Source organism: Octopus sinensis, linkage group LG12 (assembly GCF_006345805.1).
Source record: "Octopus sinensis linkage group LG12, ASM634580v1, whole genome shotgun sequence".
NCBI classification, from domain to species: domain Eukaryota; kingdom Metazoa; phylum Mollusca; class Cephalopoda; order Octopoda; family Octopodidae; genus Octopus; species Octopus sinensis.
The window spans coordinates 47507980-47535479 of record NC_043008.1 but is presented as its reverse complement, the minus strand read 5'-3'; the positions used below and the strand labels follow the sequence as shown (position 1 = coordinate 47535479).

The 27500-nt window shown below is 34.5% G+C and overlaps 1 protein-coding gene across 1 annotated transcript in view; it reads left to right on the top strand.

Moving 5' to 3' along the window:
• The window catches only part of LOC115217982 (neprilysin-1), a 391622-nt gene that overhangs the window by 287700 nt on the left and 76422 nt on the right, over positions 1-27500 (top strand). Inside the window, exons 11-12 of the mRNA XM_029787719.2 lie at positions 10633-10731; positions 19884-19961. Of these exons, the coding sequence (XP_029643579.1) occupies positions 10633-10731; positions 19884-19961 (177 nt within the window). The remainder of the gene's footprint in view (positions 1-10632; positions 10732-19883; positions 19962-27500) is intronic.

Sequence of the window (27500 nt, the reverse complement as noted above, 5' to 3'; positions counted from 1 at the left end):
ATGGAAGTATTTTGAGGTTGTGTGTGGTGTTAGGTTGGGTGGTTTTCAGTGTAGTGTTGTCTAGTTCTTTGGCGCGTTTTATTCCATACTCTATAAGGGTGGAGGGATATTGACGTTGTAATAGTGTTTTTTTGAGGTCTTGAAGGCGTATTTCTCGTGTTTTTGGATCCGAGACAATGGTGCATAGATTGAAAGGGATATTTGTCTTGGTGTGTTTTGGGTGGCATGAACTAAAGAGGAGGTATTGTTGTGAGTCTGTAGGTTTGTGGTAGATGTCTGTTATTATTTGGTTCTTAGGTGTTTTTATAATTAGGAGATCAAGGAATGGGAGATGATGTTTGCTTAATTCCATAGTGAATTGGATGTTGGGATGTATGTTGTTTAGTATGGTTTTGAATTCCAGGAGTTTTTCATAAGGTTCTTTCCATATGATGAAACAATCATCTAAATACCTTTTCCAGTTTTCCATTAGGTAGGTGTGGAAAACATGTCCAAATTTCTGGCTTGATATTTCATAGAGTGACAGTTCGAAGTAACCCATTATGAGGTTCGCAAGGACTGGTGCAGCCTTGGTACCCATCGCAATACCACATTTTTGACGGTAGTGTGTGTCGTCGAAGAGAAAAAAATTGTTTGTCAGAATGAACTTGAGAGATTCTGTAATAAAAGACTTGTTAATGCGGTCAGGGAATGTCTCTGGGTGGTTTTCTAGCCAGAAGTCAATTGCCTCTATACCATACTCATGTGGGATGTTGGTGTAGAGGTTGATGACATCAAAGGATACCAGGAGTGCCTCCTCGTTAACTGTTTTCGGGAGGTGTTTGAGCATGTCCAGATCATCCCTAATGAAACTTTTGATGTGGGTAAGGAAAGGTTTCAAAAGGATGTCTAGGAAGTTACTCAGGCGGTGTGTTTCACAGGAGGAACCAGCCACGATGGGCCTTAGCTTTAGGTCCTCCGGTGCTTTGATGTTGATGTGGATGTCAGTGGAGAGTTTGCAGGCTTCGGTGATGTATTTGTTTTTATGGATTTTAGGAAGGCCATAAAAAAGGCTGGGCTTGCATTTGAAAATGGTGATATAATCCCTTTCTTCTTCTGTGAGTCCCTGACCGTGTTGGCGTATGAGTGTGGTGAGGTTTCTGATTGTTTTTTGCTGTTTGTAGTTGTTAATAACCTCATAGAAAATGTTATTGTTATATATATATATATATTATATATATTTTTCAAAATGTAACCTCATGTGAATCGTTGGCGAGTTTCTCCGTCCGTTTTCGTTTCTATTGGACGTTCCTCTGTTTCTGAAGAAGAGCGTTGCTCGAAATGCTAAACCTTCATACCTTCCTTCCCCGAACGTCTGCCAATACTTTACATGTAGCATGTCCTTGCATGGTTGCTTCTTTGTGTTTGTTCTTCCTCTTTTTTGATCTACTATATACATATATATATATATATATATATATTATATATATATATATATATATATATATAATATATATATATATACATACATACACACATACATGCGTAAATGTCCAACAATGAAAATGAGTCCTCAACACCGGATTGGTGGATAAGATTTCTTTATTTGTGAATTAAGGCTACCATTGGTTTCATGTTAAGTAAAGTAGAAAAATATCCTAGTGACTTAACAATTTTTGAAGCCGATCACATGTTGGAAAGGAATTCGCCTCCATTTTGGGAAACAGTCTCGTTTAGGTCACGTAGGTTCACGTAAATTCACATGAATAAAACAATGAATCAATGAATTAAGGGACGTTACTTTTGGGTGGCATCATTTGGATGTTTGTTTCCCTTGGATTTATCTTTTAGGCAAATTTTTGTGCGGTCAATTTGTTTTTGTATACTGTTATTGGGGCATATTTCTTCTTTGTGTGGAGTTTCTACTATGTGTGTTCACGTTTCGGAAAGGGGCTATCCTGGTTGGGTTATAGGGACTCCTCTTTGAAATATCTGGGTGTAAAATATTGCTTGTGGATGCAGGGAGAGCTTTCATCCCTAATTTTTAGGATGTTATCTGTTGATTGTATAATGTTTAATTTTTCAGTAATAGAGAGTTCACATATAATACCCCTTCCTTTGTATTTATTGGCATTGCTCCAAGGCGCACCTTGGAAGTGCTCATTCACCCATGCAAGCAGTTTAGCTTCCTGAATGTAGCTAATCTATCGCTGGCTGTAAATTGTAACACCCGAAGTCACAAAAACAAAAAAAAGGAGGAAACATTGTCAGTGGCTGTGACAGCCGCCCAAACCATACGTCAAGGTGGATTTTGACTTCAATTTACGAGTCTCCTCGAATGAAGCTAGATAGACTTCAAAGTCAGTCCTTCTGGTGGCTTACTCTTTGTTCGCTGTCAAATTTCTTTTCATAGGTGAACACCAAGTTGGGCAGCGTGCCTTCAACAATTTAACGCAAGACCAGAGGACTTCTCTCCAGTCTCAAGGCCTTATAAATTTACGTGAGCTAATGGAGGTGAAGCAAATTGTAGGGCTGGGTGCTGAGATTCCTCTCAGTACTCGATACATCGTTGTTCGGCTTAATTTTGCTGTGGCAGCCAGTTTTCTGACAGAACGACCAGCATTTCGCCGTATCTTTTCTCTCGCATTTTTACGAAGCTGAGGGGTTTGCGCACTTCTTTTCGGCCACGTCCAGGTCCCTCGGCGGTAGATTCAGTCTCTTTAATTTTTTTAATAATTCTCCGAACTGTTGTTCGTTTAATTTGAAGTTTTGTTGTTATAGCTGTATTCTTTCGCTTCCTTTCTGATTGGTTATGATTGTATTTCCGAAATGAAACTTTTAAAGTATTACTGCAAAAGTTATTAAACAGTAACTGAAGGGTGAACAGTGAATGATATGATTAAAAAGAACCTACAACGTGGTGTTACCAGAAGCAATGCTTATTTACATTTTGTTATGAATATCTAATTCTATTTTGTATAACTATACAGTAACATCATTTAATTTTAGCGAAAGTAAATAGTTTTCGAAATAGAAAATCAGTCCGTGCCAATCGAACACAACACCGATAGGGAAAAAATATAGAAATTGTTGAGGTGAAGTGTTGAAGTGCCTTCAGCAAATTTGCTTAAAGTTCACATCAATCTTCTAGACCAGGAGCGATCAATTCAAATGACAGACGTAGCTAAGATACGTTTTCACATAAATTGTTGCTGAAATCTTATGATTTTCAAATCGTATCAAATATAGTTGACGTTATTAATCCTTGGCTCGCTGAAGAAAAAAAAGCATTACCATAAAAATGAAATCCATTTCATTAGAGACGTTAATTTTGCAATATCAAATGATTCCTTTTTATTTTGCCACAGATTCTAAATCCAGAGATTTTTATGACATTCGTTTTCATCAATTAAGTTTAGTTTCCGTGTTTTTTATAACCAAAATAATGCTTATATAAGGAAAGGGTGTATGCATACATACAAACATACATACATATATACATACATACCTACATACATACATACATACATATATACATACCTATACACACATATATATATATAATCTAAAAAGTTGGCCTTTTAATTTGTTATATATATATATATATATATATATATATATATTATATATATATATATATATATATATATATATATATATATATATATATAATATATATATATATGTATATATATATATATATATATATATATATATATATATTATATATATATATATATATATAATATATATATATATATATATAGAGAGAGAGAGATATGTACAAATTTTTCCTTATCGAAGTTCGAAAAGCTGAAAAAATTGTTTCAAAGCTCACGATTAGTAGCAGTCAACATGAATCCCTTGACGACAATGTTAACTCTTTTTTATCAAGGCATCTTTGACTCGATGAGTAGCGAGCGGATTACTTCTCGTTTGGATAATTACTACTTCCGAGGTTCCATTAGCTAGGAAACATATATAGCCTGCATTTTATCTACACCATTCCCTAACTTTGTATACATACATACATACATACATACATACATACATACATACATGTACATATGTATGCACACAGTAATGTCTACAAAATATGTTTTGAAATTCAAGAACACATATTTATGTAAATTTCTATATACGTGTGTGAGTATATACATTTACTAAATGCAATATTGATTTCTTTTCTTACACATATAATCCGATTATAATCTTGCTCTGAGCAGGATTCAAGGAGAAAGATTATAGTAATCCAGCACGGTAAAAAAAAAACACCGATTAATACACGAGTTGCTAGAAAACATTTTCCCGATCAATTAATTCTGTGACAAATGACAGCTGAACGAAATCTCAGTTGAAAACAATGTTTTGGTTATTAAATATATTACAGTACTCTGTTTGCACTTTAGCAGGAAAACGAATGAAAGCAACGTGATGTACTCCTTTTCAAGTCCCCAGCATAGTAGAAAGGAGCGCTATAAAGATACATGTCGTTCTTAGACAGACAGTCAACGATATTGCTATAATCATCAAAGAATTAATGACTAAGCTGTCAAGACACTTTGGAAACTGGAAACAAGAAACAAAAAAAAGGGAAAATTAAAAGTTCCCCAGAACTATGTGAATTTCCATTTACAATTCCTGTAGCGCAAAACGATTCACGCCTTAATAGGTGTCAGTTTCATAAGGTTGGATATAACTGAACAAAGCGCCGTTATATCTAACGAAACACCGTGAGAAATTTGAGAAAGGCCATGGAAACAAGAAATTTACAATAATTTCAACTGAGGCACGTTTGGATATCCTTAGAATAAGGACATATATACGAAATGCCCCTCTCCTAAATCCCGACGAACTAATCAGTTAATCTTAAAGGACACACATCTGTATCTATGCCATAATTCGATGAGTTAATCTCTATATATACCAAAATCTTTATGAATAACCTATTACTTTTGTCATTAGTAAATTGCTGTTAAAGTTGTTAGCCATTTAAATTATTTAAAAGAAGCATTTAATAAAATTTAACTACCATATTAGATAGATAACTAAACTATAACTTAATGATTTTAAACATAAACAGTTTTAAATCTAAAATTATTGTCTATGAACCATTGAAGAAATGCATTCGCAACATCTAAAACGTTTCAAAACAACTGATATGATTCTAATAATTGCTGCAGCTTGAAATAACCTTCGTTAATTACACTTTTTCATTCCTTAAATTTAGTTAGCACTGAAATAATGGTAGTTGTTGGGTGTCGGAATTAAATTGAACAGTGAATGTCCCGCTGAAAATATCGACTGATAAATAGTGATTTAGGAGACGACTTTAAATATCTTTCAAATCTACAGTCTGTAATTCAATAATAATGGATTTTAAACATAATTTAATTAACACGAGATGCTCTTGTTAACAGAACCGTGTGTTGCTCTCATCTAAGAATATGTAATACAAATACAGAAGACGAAGTCGTTTTATTTTCTAATAATATTAAATGATTCACCGTGATGAAACAAATAAAGAGATTTTAAAGAGGAAAAACATAGAAACTATAAATATTTACTCGAACCGAATAACTGACAACTGGTATAATTTTGTAATTAATCAAAATACTCTGGCCTTCTCTTCTTTATGTTGTTTAGCTGCAGCTTTAGTATCTACTCAAATATCAGAGTTGTTCCGAGACTCTGCAACTCATGGTGGAGAGGTGTCCTTTCCAAGGAATTTTTTCTTTTATAGTTCCAAGCAGAAAAGAAATCATAATAATACTAATCCCTTCTACTATAGGGATAAAGCCTGAAATTTTGTGGGAGGGGGCCATCCGATTAGATCGACCCCAATACGCAATTGGTACTTAATTTATCGACCCCGAAGGGATGAAAGGCAAAGTCGACTTCGGCGGAGCTTGAACTCAGAACGTTAAGACAGACAAAATAGCGCTGAGCATTTCGTCTAACGCGCTAACGATTCTACCAGCTGGGGGAGCATCATAGCCATGTGTTGAGAGGGATTCTTTGGGGTTTGAATAATTCACCTCTGAAAACATGGGTATTTCGTTCAACATCCTTAAACAACCCTTATTCAGGGACCTTTTGAGCGGGATGTGTTACTCGACCAGAAGAAAATTCTAACTGGGCCCCACCTGTAAGGTCATGTGCTGTTTACCTTGATAAGAGTTCACCATGTCGCGCACATATGGTTGCGATGCATGTGAGTGGTGTAACATTATCAGAAGGTTAGTCATGATTGGTATATTGGGCTTCGTAGATTTTCATCGCAGTGTCACTTTGATGGCATGCATTGCTCTTTCTCAATAATAATAATAATAATATAATAATAATAATAATAATAATAATAATAATAATAATAATAGTAATAATAATAATAATGATGATGATAATAACACATACATACACACAAACATACATGCATCCATATATATATATATACACACACACAAATAGATTTAGCAGGATAACTGTCTGTTAAAGAACAAGTGGAACGATATATGAATGTGTATATATGTAAATATATATTTTTTATCTATGTATCTCTCATTCTTTCTCTTTATATATATATATATATATATATATATATATATATACACATTTATGTCTATATATATGTAAATAAATATGTGTGCGTTTGTGTGTATGTGTACAGTGCGTGTGTGTATATAATTTTGCGAGTCTGTGTGCAGACATGCCTCGTGTGACAGTTTGTAGAGGTGGCCGTACAGAAGAAAGAGTTAGGAAAGCTCACTTAAGTAGTAATTGAACTACATTCAGTAGATGTGTCACTTATGTTTAGTGCCTACTTAACGATGCAATATCGCTTCTAATTCTCTTTGTTGTTATTTTTGTTTTAATGTGAAAATGACTTATATTATCATTAACGATTATATTTACATATTCTTAGTTTGATGTTGTCCATGCAATTCTTTTGCTTCTCTAATGATCTATGCAAATTGCTACGGATGGAATGTTAAAAAGCTGTAATGAATTTCTCTAATAATGGTGAGATAAAATCGTTGTTTAAAAATTACATTATCTTCTCTTTTTCTTTTCTTCTTTCTCATCTTATATTCCGATGTGAATTAAGATGCAGCTGAAATGTCAAGCAATGTTCTAAAAGATTATTATGTTTAGTAACAATGAAACGAGCTTGTTTATTTCTGGTGTTGTTGTTGGGTTTTGCCCAGTTCTTTCTAATTTGTTCTTCCTGAGCCATCGAAGTAATTTCAACGAAACGCTTTCGTGTATCACACCAAATTTATGAAAAGAACCAAGTGAAAATCTGTTGGTTCCATGCCATGTAATTGGAGTATTTTCTACATAAAATTACATTCAAAATAATTGGGCTGCTTAAAATGTTACCTTTACCGACAGTTTTAAGGAGAAATTCCATGAGAAACAATGCAAGTACGGACAATGAGGCAAAAAGAAAATAACAATGACAATTCTTTGCAATTATGATATTAAAATTGTATATCTTGACAGATTTCTAGATATCGTGAGTCAGTAAAAATTGTAGTATACCATTCGTACGCGCACGCACATATACGCAAACACTACATACAAAAATATCACCCAAGCATATGTATGTATATATATGTGTGCTCACGGGTGTGTGAGAGTGTGTGTGTGTGTGTGTGTGTGTGTGTGTGTGTCTGTGTCTACCTGTCTTTATTTACATGTATATGTGTGTAACTGACCCATGCAATTTTTCTATCACATACCATGATGTGTGTGATGTGTATGAAGACAAAATTATTTTTCTAAAAATATTTTCAAGCCAATATTGGCAATATTCCAGAAGAACCCGTCAATATATTATTGTCATTGAAGCAAACCTTTCCACCGACAATCACCACCCAAACAAAATGCGTCGCAATATATTTTTCTCTGTATTCGAAGAAAGGTTTTCGCTATTCTAATAATAAAACTATAAATTCTATAGTTTTGTTTCCCATTTTGTTTCGTGTGTTTTAGCTATCATCTAATAACGGTTTGTGATGATGTATTGATTATGATTTTATTAGACTTATGCTTTGTAAACATGACTATTAATGCATTATCTACATGCATGCACCCACATATACAAACATACACACAGTCATATATACATATATGTAAATATACAAATGCGGTGAATATATTGTCGTCTAAATTACGTAAAAATGAAAATTACGCAATAATGAAAACTCTCAAATTAATAGACATATTAACCAAAAATACGTAAAAATAATGTGAAATACAAAACAGTAATTTCATTCAATAAAATCGCCATTGGCTTCAACCACGAACTGAAGACTACTTCGGAATTTCCTGCAAATCTTCTGGACGGTCTCCTTGTTTAAGTTGGTGAATGCTGCCATAATCATTTTCTTCAGTTCATCTTTGGTGTTAGGAGTTTTGTTGGTCTTTTACTCAACTGCGCCCCACACATAATAATCAAGGGTTTGCAATCTGGGGAGTTAGGTGGCCAGATGTTAGGGGCGATGACTGTGCTCTCCTGCTTGTTTGATGGCATGGTGCAGATATAGGGTCTTCCAGCAGCCACCCTTTTGACCAAAGGCAGCACTACCTCCTCCAGGCACTTGATGTAGGCCTCCGAGTCGGAAGATGAATGGAGGCATAACGTCGCCATCACTAGTGATCACTCCATATCTTGATGGACTTCTCTTTGCGCCAACAATGTCCTTTAATCTAGTCAAGATATTCTTGGCCTGAAGAGCAGCCGGCAGTATATACCTCTTGGATATTACCACTTCTGAGGTTCCACATATTTGGCCCATATTTCCCCATATTCCATCACGTAACTCATGTATGTATATATATATATATATATATATTGTCTAGTTTCAGCTCAGAGCTGCGGCCATGCTGATGCACCGCCATTAATATGTATGTATATCTATATATATAAAACTGTAGTTGTGTGAGTGTCTGTCTCCTACGATTTAGATTCCTAACTCCTCCCACATTTTCGGTGCAGTTTAACCAAATTCGGGTATCTTATAGTCGTGATTAATATCAAGCCCGTCTGGCTATTAGCGCGCGTCTACGATGAGTCTACGATTTTAAAAATAATTTAACATCATTTTTTATTCCATTTTAATGCATAATTTTTCGTGTGTCAATGGCGGCGGAGTTGGCGTCCACGCTCAAACACCCGCACCTGTGTTTGCTTCTCCCCCTTCTTCCCTTCCTCGTGAAGCTGTGGGGAAGGGAGTTTAAGGAAATCAACGTCGCAATGCGTTGTCAAGGAGACCAGCGTTCTTTTAGAACAACGACTTCATGGCTTGAAGACACCAAAACAGAAATGGCTAAGAAAGCCCGAATTGGCATCTATAAGGGAAGTAACTCTCTAAAAATGCTTATATAGTTATTTCCCTTACAAACCCGAGCAACGCCGGGCGATACTGCTAGTATATATATATATTTTGGAGGAATTATACAAAATATATAAATAGATGATGAGCAAAACACCAGCACAGTTTCGATTCCCTGTTGTTACCGCAGATTTACTGCAGGAACTTCGTAGTGGCGGTTGGGGTAACAGTACCAATAAAATAGATGAAACAAGAAAATATTTTATTGGGTACCACCCATGGAAAACAGAAAGAATGATCCTTCATCAGTTGTCGGCTATCTATCTACTCCTTATTTCGAGCATTGAGCGACGATATGAGTCTTCGAGGACAGTTGCTCCCATAAATACCAAAATAAAATTTTGGATTTATGAAGGGTCAAAGTTGGGAACAAAAAAAGGAAAGTGGAGACATACAAAGAAACCGAACGAAAACAAACATGGAGGGTCGTTTGGCCGGAAAGACGGTAAAAAACGAACGCTGGAGAAATATTATATAATATATATAAGGTGCTCATACACACACGTATACCTGTATGTATGAATATAAGCATTTGTGAATTTGTGTTGTATTCTATTTGCGTAAACAACATATATATTTTTCATTTATAAATGAAATCTTACCATCTGCCATCTTTCCTACCATTTATAACAGTGTCTATTATTCAAATTGATATCTTCATTTCCCATCGGCCCCGGGTTGTTCAAATGACTACACTATACAGCTATTCTATTATTAAAGAATAACCTCACCTCCCAGTCGAATGATATATACGGAAGTAAATTGCTATATTGTAAATGAGTAATAATAACCTTTACAGTACTGCCTTTTAAACTTTTGATTACAAGTTACAGCGCCCTCATACTAAATCTGTGGACCTCAAGTTCCCAATCACCGGATTATAGCTGCAAAGTGATTATCTCATCATTTAAAATTCAATCTTTGCATTGATATAGAGATAATTTGCTGCAGATTGCAAACAATGACCCGTAATTATAGCGTTGAAAATGCGATATCCTTGAAGATAGATTGTGATTATGCACCTCATAATAATGGCATTCGGTTGCAATTTTCGCTACTTATTATAACTTATGATCGTACTTTACGATGGAGTTTAAATGATTGTCAAGATTTATCTAAGCATTGTATATTATGATTAACGTATGTATTATACGAGTAACTGTGGTAATTATCGTGTTGAATTTCATACTAATTATTGACCAAGAAGTTAACATGAACGTGAAAATCATTTTTACTTTATTTTAATTCATTACAGATGATCGAAATGATAAGAAACTTGCAGGATTCATTCAGTGAAATTCTTAAGGAACTGGAATGGATGGATACAGACACACGGAAAGTTGCGCGAGAAAAGGTAGGAAACACTTTACTGAAATTTATTTAAGGAATAATTCACACACACACAAACATACACACACACACTCACACACGTGTATATCTATGGATACATATAAGTAAATTCATATATATATGTAAGTATATTCATATATATGTATGCATATATATATGTATGTATGCATATATATATATATATATATATATATATATATATAATATATATATATATATATATATATATATATATTATATATATATATATATATTATATATATATATATATATATATATATATTATATATATATACCGGAGTAAACACATAAATGTGAAACAAGGTGGAAAAAAGAGTACTCAAATAACAGTGGTAGAGTAATATGCTTTAAATAAAGTATATATATATATATATATATATTATATATATATATATATATTATATATATATATATAATATATATATATATATATATATATATATATTATATACATATATACATATGTATATGTGTGTGTATACATACATGTGTGTGTGTGCGTGTAATATTTTTGACTAATGCATATATATCGATTAAGGTGGTCACAGATCCGATCCCACTGATCGGCCTATCTGCACAGGCGTTTTACCCATAACTTCGTGTCAAGGTAAACCTTGTGAAATTTCGTAGATGCAAACATTGAAAGCCTATCTCATTGCCTGTATTGTAATATTCGTAGCTTGTTACAATGATTCGACTGAGAATTATGCTCAGTGTACGTGTGACCTTGGAATACACAACCACTAATTTTATGAGGTTTCTCAGTTGAGGTTTCCCCTGGAGACTCATACGTTGAATCCATCACACACACGCACACACACACATGCACACACACAAACACACGCACACACACACACACACATATATATATATATATTATATATATATATATATATATATATATATATATTTATTATATGTGTATAAAAGGTGGCGAGCTGGCAGAATCGTTAGCACACCGGGCGAAATGCTTAGCGGTATTTCGTCTGCCGTTATGTTCTGAGCTCAAATTCCGCCGAGGTCGACTTTGCCTTTCATCTTTCGAAGGTCAATAAAATTAGTACCAGTTATACACATTCACACATCTGCTTGTAATAAAGAACCAACACAAACAGATGTTGATTATAGCACGTAGAAGCTCTCATATAAAACACATATGTAAATGATGGCATCTAACATATATTTGTTAAAGCATCATCTTTTTGGTTAATTCTGATTGTGCTCAAAATTTCATATCAGAAAAACTATCTTTTATTTGGAGTGCTTCATTGTGAATCCTGCCGCTTTTTTTTTATATCGTATACACTTAATCCTTTTTAATCTGAAATTAATAGTTACAAATCTCTTCAACTACAGCATACCATTTTGGCGAAGTGTTACTATGGCAACGCTGTTTCAAAAGCTATGGTAACGATAACAGATTAAATATGATTCAGAAGTAGATATTCTGATAGGTTCACAGTATCTAAACACAAATGAAACGAAAACTATCGCACAATCACTTTCTTTCATTTTTTTTTCTTTTAATATTCTATACAAATTCTTTTTATAAACGTATCTGATGCAGCTCTATTGAAATTACCTAAAGTGACATCGTGACAAAATGTGTTTCAAATAGCATTTCATTTCGAAAAATTACATTTCATTACCTCCTAATATGAAAAATAGATTGACACTTCGTAACTTTAACAAAATTTCTTTTATTTTGACATCACCGTTAATAAATAGTAGCATTTAAAAAACGAATTTGTTGTTGATATATTTTTGTTTGTTTTCTACTACTTCATTTGATTATTTTGAATTTTCAATTATTATTATCAGACTTCCATTATTAACAAAATATAATAATAATAATAATAATTAAATAAACTAAACAGTATTAATTTACAAAGCTTTTACTTCTAGGAAGACAATATGTATTTACGACAGAGTGGTGGTGGTGGTGGGGTGGGGGTGGGGAAGATCTGTTTTAATAAAAGATTACTGAGAAATATTCCTTTCTTGTCGTTATCTCAGTTTGTAAGAATATAGTTCACCATTCAAATTAGAAACAATTCCCGACACAGTTTTACTAAAAATTCAAGTTTTGAATCTAAACTAAATGCTTAAATACATGCTTATAGTAAAATCTCAAATCTCAAAGTTCCCAGCTCAGTAACATTTTCACTGTCTCAGATCACTCCATCAAAATATTCATTTAACTAATGTCAACATCTTCCACCGCTTTTGTTCTCACAATTAGAGCTGTTTAGGAGTGTTATATGTGAAACCTGGTCTTGCACAACTGTCTTCTTTTTGTCTAATTAAAACCCTTGGCACCTCTGATTTCGGTTGCCTTAGAAAGGCAGTAAAGCTGGCCGAATATTTAGAACGACGAAACATAAAAAAAAGACTTTGTGGTATTTTCCCTTTCTTTTTACGTACTGATTTCAAATCTCGTCAAAGTAAAGTATTCTTCTATTTTTCGGGCTTCGATACAATCAATCAAGTTCTAGGGTTGATATTATCGACTAATCTTATCTGACTAATTCTGATTACATCACAAACCATTACGAGTATCTCAGACACTCATTAACCGGTTATTTTGCTGGTGATTAACAAGGTTAAGATGGGTGCAAGCCATAAGAAATATTCTCTGATAATGCAACCTTGCTGGTTATAATTGTGAGTCAGGTGCTAGGTGTTTTCTTTTGTTTCCTGTAAGGCGTCGCGAATCGGAACCGAAATTAAGCAAAATCATTTCTTTCTACCTTCATTTTGTGACAGACATTAAAACACAATCTTCAATATACTGACGTTAAATTTCATAACATATTTCCTTATCTTTTGATAAAATGTTCTTTTTGTCAAAATCTAATCAAAATACATCAACGTTATCCGCTACGTTCATTCGTATACACAGAGCTAACCGAGGTACATAACCGTTAGCATCTAAAGCGATATTTATATAGTTTGAATGATGCCTTTCAAGTTCAATTTGTGTTGTCTTACCAATGTTGACAGTTTAGTTATATATATTTTTTCCGTCTTACATGAACTTATTGCTGGGGAATCAATGCTGATTTTGATTTTAGAGATCTGGAATTAATCAAAGATTATTGTTTTAGGAATAAACCAGGAGTTCATACATTTCAAAACAACAAACAGTATCGTTGGTTTAGAGAAAGTCTCTGCTTCAATGATATTGCACGGCCTCTACTTTGTCGCACATGCTCCTGATATATATTATAGAAATTTCATGTGCATTTAGCTACAGCAGTGATTATATTAACAAAAAGCAACAAATTGCAACTTCGTGATGTCTTATGGAACCTTGGTGTATATGACCGTCATGTTTCTTACATAACGACGAATGATACAATGAAATAAAATGCTTTAAATGAGTGGCTGTTTGGTAAGTAGCTTGCTAACCAGCCACATGGTTCCGGGTTCAGTCCCACTGCGTGGCATCTTGGGCAAGTGTCTTCTGCTATAGCCCCGGGCCGACCAATGCCTTGTGAGTGGATTTGGTAGACGGAAACTGAAAGAAGCCTGTCGTATATATGTATATATATATATATATAAGTGTGTGTGAATATGTTTGTGTGTCTGTGTTTGTTCCCCTAGCATTGCTTGACAACCGATGCTGGTGTGTTTACGTCCCTGTCACTTAGCGGTTCGGCAAAAGAGACCGATAGAATAAGTACTGGGCTTACAAAGAATAAGTCCCGGGGTCGATTTGCTCGACTAAAGGCGGTGCTCCAGCATGGCCGCAGTCAAATGACTGAAACAAGTAAAAAGAGTAAAAGAAAAAAGAGTATCTAAACTGCTTAACAAATCCACCAGACAAGGAGCGTAGTTCTTTGTTAGTTGCCGCCATAAACAGCATGGAATCTGCCTTACGTTATTTGCCTTTTTTTCTATGAGAAGGAAACGACAAGTTATACAGATATTTTGGAAACACTAAACTAATCTTAATACTTCACTTAATACAGTGAGATACCTAAACTAAAATATTTCATTTCACTTGCACATCCCTAATTCCCTTGACTAAGTCATTGCCTGTTTGACAGGTTTGTAAATTCCTAACGTTGTAATTGTTTTAATTTTTAAAGTAAGATAATATTGTGATGTCTGTGTATGGAACTTCGTAAGAGGAGTTATGTTCCCGGTGTGCCGCTTCTTAAAGTCTGATTTCCATTCTTGGCCAGAATCATTATACACCTTTAGAACTCTTCGAACAGTCAGTCACACACACATCAAACACACCACTTCTCCTCCAAATAATATCAAACATCCTGTCTATGCTACAAAACCTTATTTAATGCATTTTTATGTTATTCTTCTGTGAGAGGATATGAAGTAATGGATTTCGAAACAATAGTCAAAGTTACTAAATTCTGTTTGAGAAGCAGCATTGGGCATCGCTTTGAAGATTAAAGAAAATGCTTTGTTTAAAATGAGCAGAGAGAAAAGGAGAGAATGAAAGGAATCTAATATATTTAGCATTTAACGAGTGTTCTTAGCTGCGTAACTTACCACTTCACTCGCAAGAAATTTTCCTGGTTTTAGATCAGAAAATACTTTTCTCTTGAACTGTATAAATTCCACTTGACGTGTGATGCAACCGTGACATCTCTAACAAGACAGATAATTAATACAAGCAAAGAAACTGGCCACAAAACGCTGAATTCTGTGCATGGATATATATATAAGCTTGGAACAAATGTAATTTTCTAGAGGATTCCTGAATGTTCCATCAATTTCTAAATAATGTCATGAATAATTGGCTTTCAAACTTACTAATCATCAAACAACTTCAGTAGAAATTGTCGTTGATTCTTAGAATGGTTAAATACAATAGTTTTACGTCCTCGTTGTGTATTCTTAAAGTTAAAAAGAAATTTGTTAAACTAAAAAGCTGTTTGAGTAATTTTGTTTCCTTATATGGACAAGAATGAGGAAAAGAGTTGTAAAGCAATGAATATTTATTTGCCTACAAAAATATACCCTTGTCAGTGATTATTATTTAAAATAATAGTGACTGGGAATATCAGTTATAAGCAGAATCTTCGTCTATTATAACTATAGTTTATATTTTCTACAAGATTTCAACTCTAAACGCAAAATGGTGGGGAGGGGGAACGGCGTTTCCACGCTTCAAACAATTGAGCTGCAGGTAACATGCAGTTGGATGCATTCATCTCTCATGTGGAACGAATACGTGATTGTCTGCTGTTCAATGTAGCCACATGTTAGAAAGTGAATCTCAGTTAAGCAGTTCAATATCAGATTGATTCCTCTAATAATTGGTATGCATGGCTGCTAATTCCATAAATATTTTGTGAATTCCTCTTCTGTGGCAAACTTTTGATGAGGAAATTTCCTTAAATTGTAATTTGATTCTGAGTGAAAGCGCGTGGCTAAGTGGTTACAGTATTCGGTTCCTGATCATAAGGTCATCAGTTCGATTCCCTGAACAACATTTACTTATTGTTGCTCCAATCCATTCAGCTGGCAAAAAGTGAGTTGTAGCAGTAATCAAATGGCCAACCTTGTCGCATTTGCTGATTGTCCCTGAGAGCTATATTAAGGGCACGTGTCTGTGGAGTGCTCAGCCACTTGCACGTTCAGCTCTCGAGCAGAACTGTTCCGTCGATTCAATCAACGGGAACAGGAGACTGAGAGTCAAGCCGTGACTTGTAGATGGAGTTAGATCGATTATAACTGATCCGATAATTTTCTTGAAATTACTTCAATTCTATATACCCAGGTTGTCGAAACACTCGCCAATATTATAAATGTCTTTCTGCTAACATTAGTGAGCATAATTAACATTGACGTCGGTTTATTTTATCGGAACTTTTCAGAGTGTGGAGTCTAGTTCATTAACATTGTACGCATATTATAACAGCCATCTTGTAGGTTCTTCTCTGATTGTTTATCTGTTATTTGTTCCATACAAAATTGTCTTCACGCAAATCATAGTTTAAAAACCCGTAGAACAAAACTAGATAATAGCAAACATATAATATCTCGCTTTCTATTCTGCGTTAAAGAGTTAATTTCTTACATATCCCAATTAATGTAAACGAATAGAGCATATGCTAAAAGTATTACTATCAAAGAAATAGTAGGAAGGACCAAATTGGCTTCGTCTGCGACATGAACCCAGTAAAGTAACCTAGAAAACATGAACTTGTTTTATACTAAATAAAATTCATCACCACACACGAACGCAAATATATTATTGGCAGGACTGCAGATACGAATATGATATTGACGTTAATACGTTATGTCATTTGCAAATATTCCCAGAGGATTGTATTTTAACTGTTCTGAGACTGTTCGAACGAACAAACAGATACAATGACGTCAATGCTAAAGTATAAGATTGTTATTACAAAACAACATTTATATCTATTCAGTTGCTGAGTAAATATTTATAAATAATTTCGCACACAGACGTATATATATATATATATATATATATATATATATATATATATATATATATATATACATACATACATACATGACTGTATGCATATACCCAAATATGGATCAGTGTATGTATATACTAATGTGAACACCGTATTTAAAGGATATCGTAATTTTGAAAATAGTATTCAGACATGATATTAACACTCACACACACATGTATGCATGCACACATGCTCAGACACACACACACACATAATATTAAAATATTAACATATATTTATATATAAGCTAGCTTAAGGTGACCCGCTCTACGCGCGGGTGAGGGTGTGGTTGTTAGTTTCTGTTGCTTCCTTTCTGTTTCTTATCGTCACATTCTCCCTCTTTGTTTCTATCTCCATTCTCTCTCACTTTCACACTATCTTACTTTTCCTTTCTCTCGGACTCTCCCTCGCTTTCTCTTACTCATTATCTTTTTCTATCCCTCTCTCTCTTCGATTTATAAAGAACAAAAGATCTTGAGTAAGTTGAAAAAAAAAATATGTTGAAAGATCAATCATAAATATCAGGCAGTCCAAAGGAAAGGTCTGCTTCAAGGCGGACAGCAAAACACTAAGTTACGAGCTGAATAAAAACATATATTGGAAACCAAAGTGTGGAGGGATAGAACCTGAGGATAGTAGACTCACCATGGCTGGCATTCAATTTTGAACTTGATATAAAAGAAAATTCCTAAACACCAAGTTTTGAAGTGATTCTTTCTCACGACAGTAGACTCACCACGGCAGGCATTCAAAACTGCTTCATGACGGACGGCAACACATTGACGATTTAAAGGCTGGCGCAATTTTTTTAACTTGATGTAACAGAGAATTCCTAAACGTCTCCTCCGGTAAATTTTAATCCCCTTCCAGCTCCATTTAGACCCCTTTTCACATAAAAATCCAATTTGTATCAACGTAATAATTCACCGTTCTAAAAAACCTGTAGCGGGAATATTTAAACTTTTGCGGCTGACGTACAGTGAGAGAGGTGGTGGGAGAAAGAGTGACAGAGAGACGGCGAAGTTGTCAAACGTCGTTATAGAGAGAAATTGGAGGAAAGGAAGGAAAGAGAGAAATGGAGGAACACAGGCTGGTATGCGAAAGTGAGAAACGGCAAATACTTGTCAAAGTGTGGGTTTTGTTACCCTAGTAGCCACAGCTTTTGAGATAGGAGTTTCTAACCTATTCCACTTACTTACTCGTCTCTTTTTACATGTCCCTGTAAATTTTGGAGCCAATCCGACCCCATCTAGTGCATCTAGTTCCAATCCCAAAAAAGGACAAACAAATTTTTCGCATTTCAGTTTCATAGATAGAGACTAGTGTCAGGTGACCACCGTCTACGCGTGGGTTGTTACTTTTGTTGCTTCCTTTCTGTTTCTTATCGCCACATACTCCCTCTTTGTTTCTCTCTCCTTTCTCTCTCCTTTCCCACTCTCTTACTCTTCCTTTCTCTCGGACTCTCGCTATCTCTTACTCTCTATTTTTCTATCTATATATCTACCATTTATTAAAAAAATAGATTTCCGCGCTTAAATTACAAATTCGCTTCCACTTTTCCATTTTCAAAATTAGATTGAAATTGGGCAAAAGGTATCTAATCTTAAAATAACTTGACCACTTGATAAAATCGTTATTTTATTATAAATTAGCGATCTTATCCTTACATACATACATACATACATACATATATATATATATATAATATATATATATATATATATATATATATATATATATATATTATATATGTATGTATGTATACATATATATATGCAAAACATGCATACACATGGATATCCACACTCACATACATGCATAAACTCATATATATTTATATTGATGCACATAATTCAAATCATGTATCTAGTTATGCAAATATACGTAGGCATACTTACACACAAACACACATATATATATTATATATAATATATATATAATATATAGTATAAAATATATAATATAATATAATATATAATATAATATATTATATGTGTATATATATATATATATATATTATATATATATATATATATATGTATGTGTGTGTGTGTGGTGTGTGTGTGTGTGTGTATAAATATATATATATAGTCATTAATAATGGTTCTCAGTTCGATCCCTGTGCCAAGCATCTTTGGAAGTGTCTTCTAAGTTTGATTTGATAGTAGGGAAACAGTATCTTGTGTCTATATGTCAATATGTGTATGTGTGTGTGTGTATGTGTGTGTGTGTGTGTTAGTGTGCGTGTATGTGATTTTGTAAACCCGTGTGCTGAGTTGCATCGCTCTATTTTAGCAGAGACTAGTTATCCATTCGACAAATACTCATCGATTAAATAAAACCTATATTGAAAGAATTGTAAAGATTGTGTGTGTGTGTTACAATGGCTGATTGGCACAGTTGCTTCAGCATCGGATAAACTGTTTTGCGGTAATTTGGCCGGTTCAAATCCTACTGTGGTCGATTTTGCCGTTTATCATTTCGGATCATTAAATAAAGAACACACAGACTCACACACACACACACACACACACACACCTGTGTATTTGTGTTTGTGCCGTGGCCGTGTTGTGTGAGTGTGTGTCTGCAGTGGATGGCGATGGAGGTAGAAATGAATTAGTGATAAATAATGACAAGTGTTTGATGAAATGTTTCGGAATTTTCTTTCCAGGCAGAGAGCATGCGCGAGATGATTGGTTACCCAGACAAAATCTTGAATGACACGGAACTCGATCGTCAATATAAACAGGTAAGGAAATTGCTTTCTTAAAATCTGAAACGTCTAGAATCTCCTCGCGGTGAAATGTTAACATAATTTTTTATTGTTTTTTGCCGAAATTATTTAAATCTGGCTGTCTCTTACAAAGATGTACGTTGTAAAAATTTGGAAAAAATATGAGGTTGCAAGCTAATGCATAATATATTTTGTGCCGTATTTTAAAAGATTTACTGCTTTTATAAGCTAAGTTTATTGTTTCCATGGTTAATTAATGATGCCAAATATTTAAATATTCATTAAAGAAGAAAGTAGCGAAATTATTCTACAGTTACTCTGTTTTGATAAACACTAAAATCACAGGTGCGAAGTACTGCCGTTTCCCACCTCTTACACTTTCGAGGTGTTTTATGTATAAGCTTATCCCTCCAGAACTATTTAGGATATCTAGATACCTAGTCATGAAGGATTAAAACTTCGTTGGGAATTTTTAAAGAACAAAATATCCACTAACTTTCTGAGAAGTTGCAAAAGAACAATCATATTTATTAATAGAAATACTTGATGCTAATTTTCGGATCATTCCATAAATATTGAAACCAGGTTGTTGTGAATTCGCACAAAGATGCGATAGCAAGAATATATGAAGGAAGAGAAATGCAGTCGTATGTATTCATATATTTTGTAATAGAATTGGATATGTAAGGAGAATAAATGGATTGAACGAGGAATACAAATTTACTTGTATAAATGGCCTCTCCACAGCTTATTACATCTATGGCTTTAGTAATCATTAAGACAGAATTTCAGGAACATGGTGCAGAAAATTTGTGTATTTTATAGAAATCCAGCGTATAAGGAAATTGAAATCGTAAAACTGGTCGATTGGAAAATTGATAACACAGGAGAAAAAACTCCACTGTAAAGTAAAAAAATGATGTAGCAGGAAGAAAAAAGATATTTCCTCTCGCTATCTCTTTAATATGAGATCACCATTTCTACGATATAGACATTATTGGCAAATCTATTCTGAAGAATATTTCCTTAAAGAATTGAGCATTAAGAACATGCGCTCTATGTAAATTATATCTCTGTAAATACTTTTCGTTAAAAATTCCTTTTATATCTGCGACATTTTTTCTTGTTAAACCATCATTAAAGAACATTTCTTAAATATTCTACAGAGAAAATGTGAGAACCTTTTTACAATGTAAATACGTTGATGTTTTATGGAATATTCTTTATCAGAAATGCTGATCGATAGATGCTCTCATGAAAAATGGAAAAGTTAAAGACAAAGCCATAAATCTTCTGAAAAACTTGCAACCTTATTTAGCTTACTGAGTTAAACCTCTTACTATATACAGGCTCATCTAACTGCTTATCTATCAATCTATCTATCCATCTATCTATCTATCTATCTATCTATCTATCTATCTATCTATCTATCTATCTATCTATCTATCTATCTATCTATCTATCTATCTATCTATCTATCTATCTATTTGCCTATCTATCTATTTGCCTATCTATCTATTTGCCTATCTATCTATCTATATCTATCTATCTATCTATCTATCTATCTATCTATCTATCTATCTATCTATATCTATCTATCTATCTATCTATCTATCTATCTATCGACCTGGAGAAGAGGACCTCCAAATGGAGAAGAACTGGGGCAAAATAACGACTAAAAGGTCGGGCGAAGGTGGCGAACGCGTACCTCGCATCCGTCATCGAGTGCAGTATGACCGTCGTGCCTTGTCCCGACCCTACCATCACCAAACTGGAACACATGATCTTCCGCTTTCTGTGGAAGGGAAGCGTTCCGATGGTTAGGCGATGCATTTGCTGTCAACACTCGCTAAATGGAGGGCTAGGCATGCCGTGGTTGATGATGCGCAGACATGGCTGAGACTGCGACATCTCCGGCGCTCCATACACGACGGTTAACAGGTGTGGTCGCCTTTTGTGCGACGCACTTTCCTGCAGCTCGTCTCCTTGGCCGAACTGCAGTCGTGGATCAAACAGAGACCGGGGCACCGTGAGTGTCGCGTTGCTCTGAAGCAACTCTGCCGTCCGGGACCAAATTTGTGCAACTTCATTACAACAAAGGCGTTCTATAGAGGATTAGTAGAGGGGAGGTGCGACGACGTTCTCGGGCAAAATCTGGGCGTCGACGAGAGACACCTGATCCACCTGTTCAGGGCAACTTTCAGGAAAATCACCAAAGATCCCTGGCCTGGCAGTGCTATCGAGAAGCATTACCTGTTCGGGATAAGCTCTACAGGCACGATTCGAGACACACTGGACCGACTTGCCAGAGATGCGGTAAGAGCGACGAAACCGTTCTGCACGCACTCGTGCAGTGTCCATCCATTTCGGACCTGCGGGCTTATGCCGAACGGCTGCTGTCGGTGTAGGACAAGTCCGCCTGTCGGCCGAGTCTATCGTGTGAAGTCGCTCCGCCCCCTTCCCTCACCCGGAAAGGCAAGGCAGTCTTCATCGTACTGGTGGCCATGGGGAAAGAATGTGTATGGTAGACTCGAGCGAAAGGATTAGAGACAAAGACTTACCTCTCTGGCCAATCGCTCAACTTTTTCAAGTACCACTTGAAAAGGAAGGTGAGAATGGAGAGGCAGGTTTTGTCTTGTGAAAGTTTCAAAAAACGATGGGTCAATGTAGCAAAGATGGTGCGTGCGAGTGACGAAACCACTTTCAGCTTGATCCTGTAAATCGTAAAAGAGAGGGAGAGAGAGCACTTTGCTCTGATGTGTTTATTTCCTCCTTGACTGAGGTTACCGTAGACTTTTCTGTAGGTTTTTCTTTCCACAGATGAACCTAATCTTGTTTCTTACTTTTTAAAAGAAATTTCTTTCTGTGATACACGATCCCTTTTGATCGGAATTTTACATCTGTTTCCATTTTTTTCCATTTTCATTTCCATCTTCGAAAAGAAAAGCTCTACATTTGTATTTGTTCCCTCTGTGTTCAGCCCTGTGTGGCCAATAAATAAAGTTATCTCTCTCTATATCTATCTATCTATCTATCTATCTATCTATCTATCTATCTATCTATCTATCTATCTATCTATCTATCTATCTATCTATCTATCTATCTATCTATCTATCTATCTATCTATCTATCTATATACTTGACAGTTTAACAAACGAGCTGTTTTAATGGGGCAGATTTTCATGTGTTTTTATGTACATTTTGACACGCAGGAAGCGTAGAAAAATATCATTGAAATAGTAAACTTCCTTCGTTCCTGTTTTAACACGTTCTTGCCATACGTGTGTGTGTAATATGCAATTACCTAATTTTGTAGTAGAGAAATCGGCTTACAAACTCTTATGTTGGAAATAATTCCTAAGTAAATTAGCAAGATTTGTTTATTTATTTATAATCCTGTGATTCTCTTATTTTTCTGGAAATCATTCCAGCACTTTCCCCTTCCATATAATTATTTTCTTTATTCACTTTTGTACTTCTACGATTTCTAAATACACGAAGCTAAAGAAAAAATATCAGAAACAGATAGAAAAAAAAGGCAACAGACGAATCAAATAAATGCAAGTCGTCAAATGCGAATGAAATCTAGAAAAGTTTATATCAAACCTGATGGCAACAATGCTTTGATTAGTTATATGCAGTTGGAAATCAAATGATTTGGACACTTATTTTTAGGAGGGAGAGAAATGCAAAGGTCTTCATGTTGCGTCCGCTGGAAACAGTCATGTTCGCATCTATACAGATAAAATCACATATTAGCTTCAGTGTGGCCGCCATATTCCATTATGGGGTTTGTTTCCTAATTTAAGCCTAAAAAAAGGCGACATAGTTTCTTCCAACTAAAGACTGTGACAGCAGTAAGATTCTAAGTTCTAAGTTTAAGAAGGTCAACATATAAAGTGACTAAATTGCCACCGGAAAAATATATTTCTGCCCACTACTACTACTACTACTACTACTACTACTACTACTACTACTACTCTACTACTACTACTACTACTACTACTACTTCTTCTTCTTCTTCTTCTTCTTTATTAGGAGTATTGCAAAAGTGGGCATTACTTGGAACTGCACGCGTATTGCGTAAAGTACTGTTTGTCTGAGGTCGTTGTTGTGACTTTTCAAACAGTACGAAACCCCTGGTAGACACATTATCTTCAATCAACAACCTCTCGATATTGTATACTGTGCAACGTCTATAATAATAATAATGATGATGATAATAATAATAATAATACTAATACTAATAATAATAACAACAATAATAATAATAATAATAATAATAATAATAATAATAATAATAATAATAATAATAATAATAATAATAAATGCCCTGATGCAGTACCAGGCAATGGCTCTCATGGCTTCTGATCTTAACTGATTGGAAGTGTTATCATGTACATTGTTTTGTCTTGGTATAAAAGATGGGCTACAGCAAATATTCTGATCAATACCACAGATTTGCTTGTCAGTTGTTTGACCTTAACCAGTTGAGCATGTCCCTTAGTGGCTGACGATATGTGCATCTCTGATCACGAGCAGAAGTAGTGGGGGGGCATCATAGCCATGTGTTGAGAGGGATTCTTTGGGGTTTGAATAATTCACCTCTGGAAACATGGGTGGTTCTTTCAACATCCTTAAACAACCCTTATTCAGGGACCTTTTGAGCGGGATGGGCTACTCAACCTGAAGAAAATTCTAACTGGGCCCCACCTGCAAGGTCATGTGCTGTTTATCTTGATATGAGATCACCATGTCGCGCACATATGGTTGTGATGCATGTGCCTGGTGTGCCTTTATCAGACGGGTAGTCATGATGGGTATATTGGGCTTCGTATATTTTACCCCAATGTCACTTTGATGGCATGCACTGCTCTCTCACTCAATAATAATAATAATAATAATAATAATAATAATAATAATAATAATAATAATAATAATAATAATAATAATAATAAGAAGAAGAAGAAGAAGAAGAAGAAGAAGAAGAAGAAGAAGAAGAAGAAGAAGAAGAAGAAGAAGAAGAAGAATGATAACAGCAACAACGATAGCAGCAACAACAGCAAAAACAATACTGCAAGCTTAAAAATTAGTTCTTATTTTTAGTTTGAGGGAGTGGAGCCATATTCGCTCTTAAATATCATCGACAGCAGAACTACCACTAGATGGCGTGGTTTGGATTTTGTTAGCATCCATTTCTTTTTCTCAAATTGTCTCATATAATCTTGAAGCTTTTTTACGCTAAATAATATACACACACTCACACACACACACACACACACACACACCACACACGAATATATTTAATCCCTGCATATGTGTGTGTAAATATATATCTGTATCTCTCTCTCTCTCTCTCTCCCTCTCTCTCTCTATATATATATGAAGGGTTATTTATTTATTAATGTATGTATTTACTGAACTGTTCTTTCCCTTTAAAGACAGACACGAACATTTTCCATTAAGGAGGGTCAAACTATCAAATATAAATGAGATTCATAAGAAAAAAAAAGGTTAGCAAAAAAATATCCTATTGATGTCAACGTAAGTGAAGCTACAGCAGTCACGATAGAATCTCACTTAAAGGTCGACATTTGACCAAAAGACGAAACTGAATAGTAAAGTTACTTTCTGCTCTTATTCTTCATATTTCGCTATTTTAAATTTAAAAAAAAATTGTTTAATATTTCTTTGTTTTTTCTTGCTACTACGCTCTTCCTCAATCGCAATCGCATTTTTTTTCTTTCCTTTGTCATATTCGAACATTTCCTTTATGCTTATTCTTTAGAAATGCGAAAGCGAAAGAAACGTTGCTTGTTAAGAAACAGCGTAAGAAATAGAGAGCTTTTGAAAAGTTGAAAATATTTTTGAAAATCTTATTTTGCACAGAGGTAGGCATGGTTGTGTGGTTAAAAAGTTTGCTTCGCAATCACGCGGTTTTGGGTTCAGTTCCACTGCGTGGCTCCTTGGAATAATGTTTTTTACTATGACTCTCGAATGATCAATGCCTTACGAGTGAAACTGAAAGACAGAAACTGTGGAGAATCCCTTCCTATGCGTTTTAAAGCTTATATTTCTATCGGTTTCTCTCACCGTTTGAAAACCTTTCTTGGTTTGTTTAGGATGCCATAAAGTAAAAATGAGAATAATAAAGTAATTTACAAATATTTTTAAACGATAAATATTAGAGCTGATTTGATCGACTAAAATGATCCAGCATGGCCGCATTTCAATGATTGAAATAAATAAAAGATCAATATTTCGCCGTTTGCAAACTGAACGTTGAATTAAAATTACAAGCCAGACGAGGCAGGATTGTAAAGGAGCTGTTGCGTGTATTCCTCCATGACATACATGTCGAATTGTTACAGTTCTATGAATGCATTGAAAACCACTGATATCTGCTGCGATACATCGAAACCTTGTGTTCCGCTCCAGCAACAAAATAACCGATCAGCAAAAGTTTGCTCTCACTGTCACTTACTCTCCTCAAGGTTGTCATAGTCATGAAATTATAACTGATCAGTTTTTTTTGTTTTTGATTCACTTCCTGGTATACATCTTTTGGGAAACGAAACCGTTTAATAGAAATCAATGAGAACATGGCTGTATTTCGATACGAAAGACTGAAATCTTAATTTAGTTGCGGTACACCTACATGTCTGCGGTCCAGTTTTGAGCTCAAATTCGGGTTCGATAAATTAAGTACCAGTTATGCACTGAGGCCGATCTGATCGACTAGCCCCGTCACCCAAACTTTCAGGCCTTGTGTCTTTAGTAGAAAGGATATATATATATATATATATATATATATATATATATATATATATATATATATATATATATATATATATATAATATATATATACGGGTGTGTGTGATTGTGTATAGAAGTATATATTAATAAAAGGAATTCCAACCTTGTCTGTCACCACTACTACATGAACCTGAAGATTGCAGAATTTAATGCATGAAAGTACTTGTTCAATCAGAATGAATATTTAACATTCTATTACTTTATTATATTATATTATATTATATTATATCATTATAAGATTGTAAATAAAACGTGAAAATCAGATAAGGTTGGAATTCCTTTTATTAATATATATATATATATATATATATATATATATATATAGTAGAGATTAATAGGAAAGCAAAAAACAAAGACAAGTGTATTAAGAACAAACAGGTGTATTAGTTTAAACTCGGAAAAATGAAACAGTCTTTTACGTTTCGAGCCTATGCTCTTCAACAGAAAGGCAAAGAGAAATTAAACAGAGAGAGTGAAATGAACTTGTAGATTTCAGCGGTCCATATATAATATATATATAATATATATATATATATATATATATATATATATATATATCAGTCGCCATGATAGATCGTTGGCCACTACACACTTTCTTTTCTCTCCTTGGGACTCTCCTTGTTTTTGCTGTGTCCCTTTCTGTAGAAGAGTGTAGGCTCGAAACGTAAAAGACTTTTTCTATTCCTGAGCGTTATACTAATACATCTGTTTGTTTTGTACACCACCTATCTTCATCG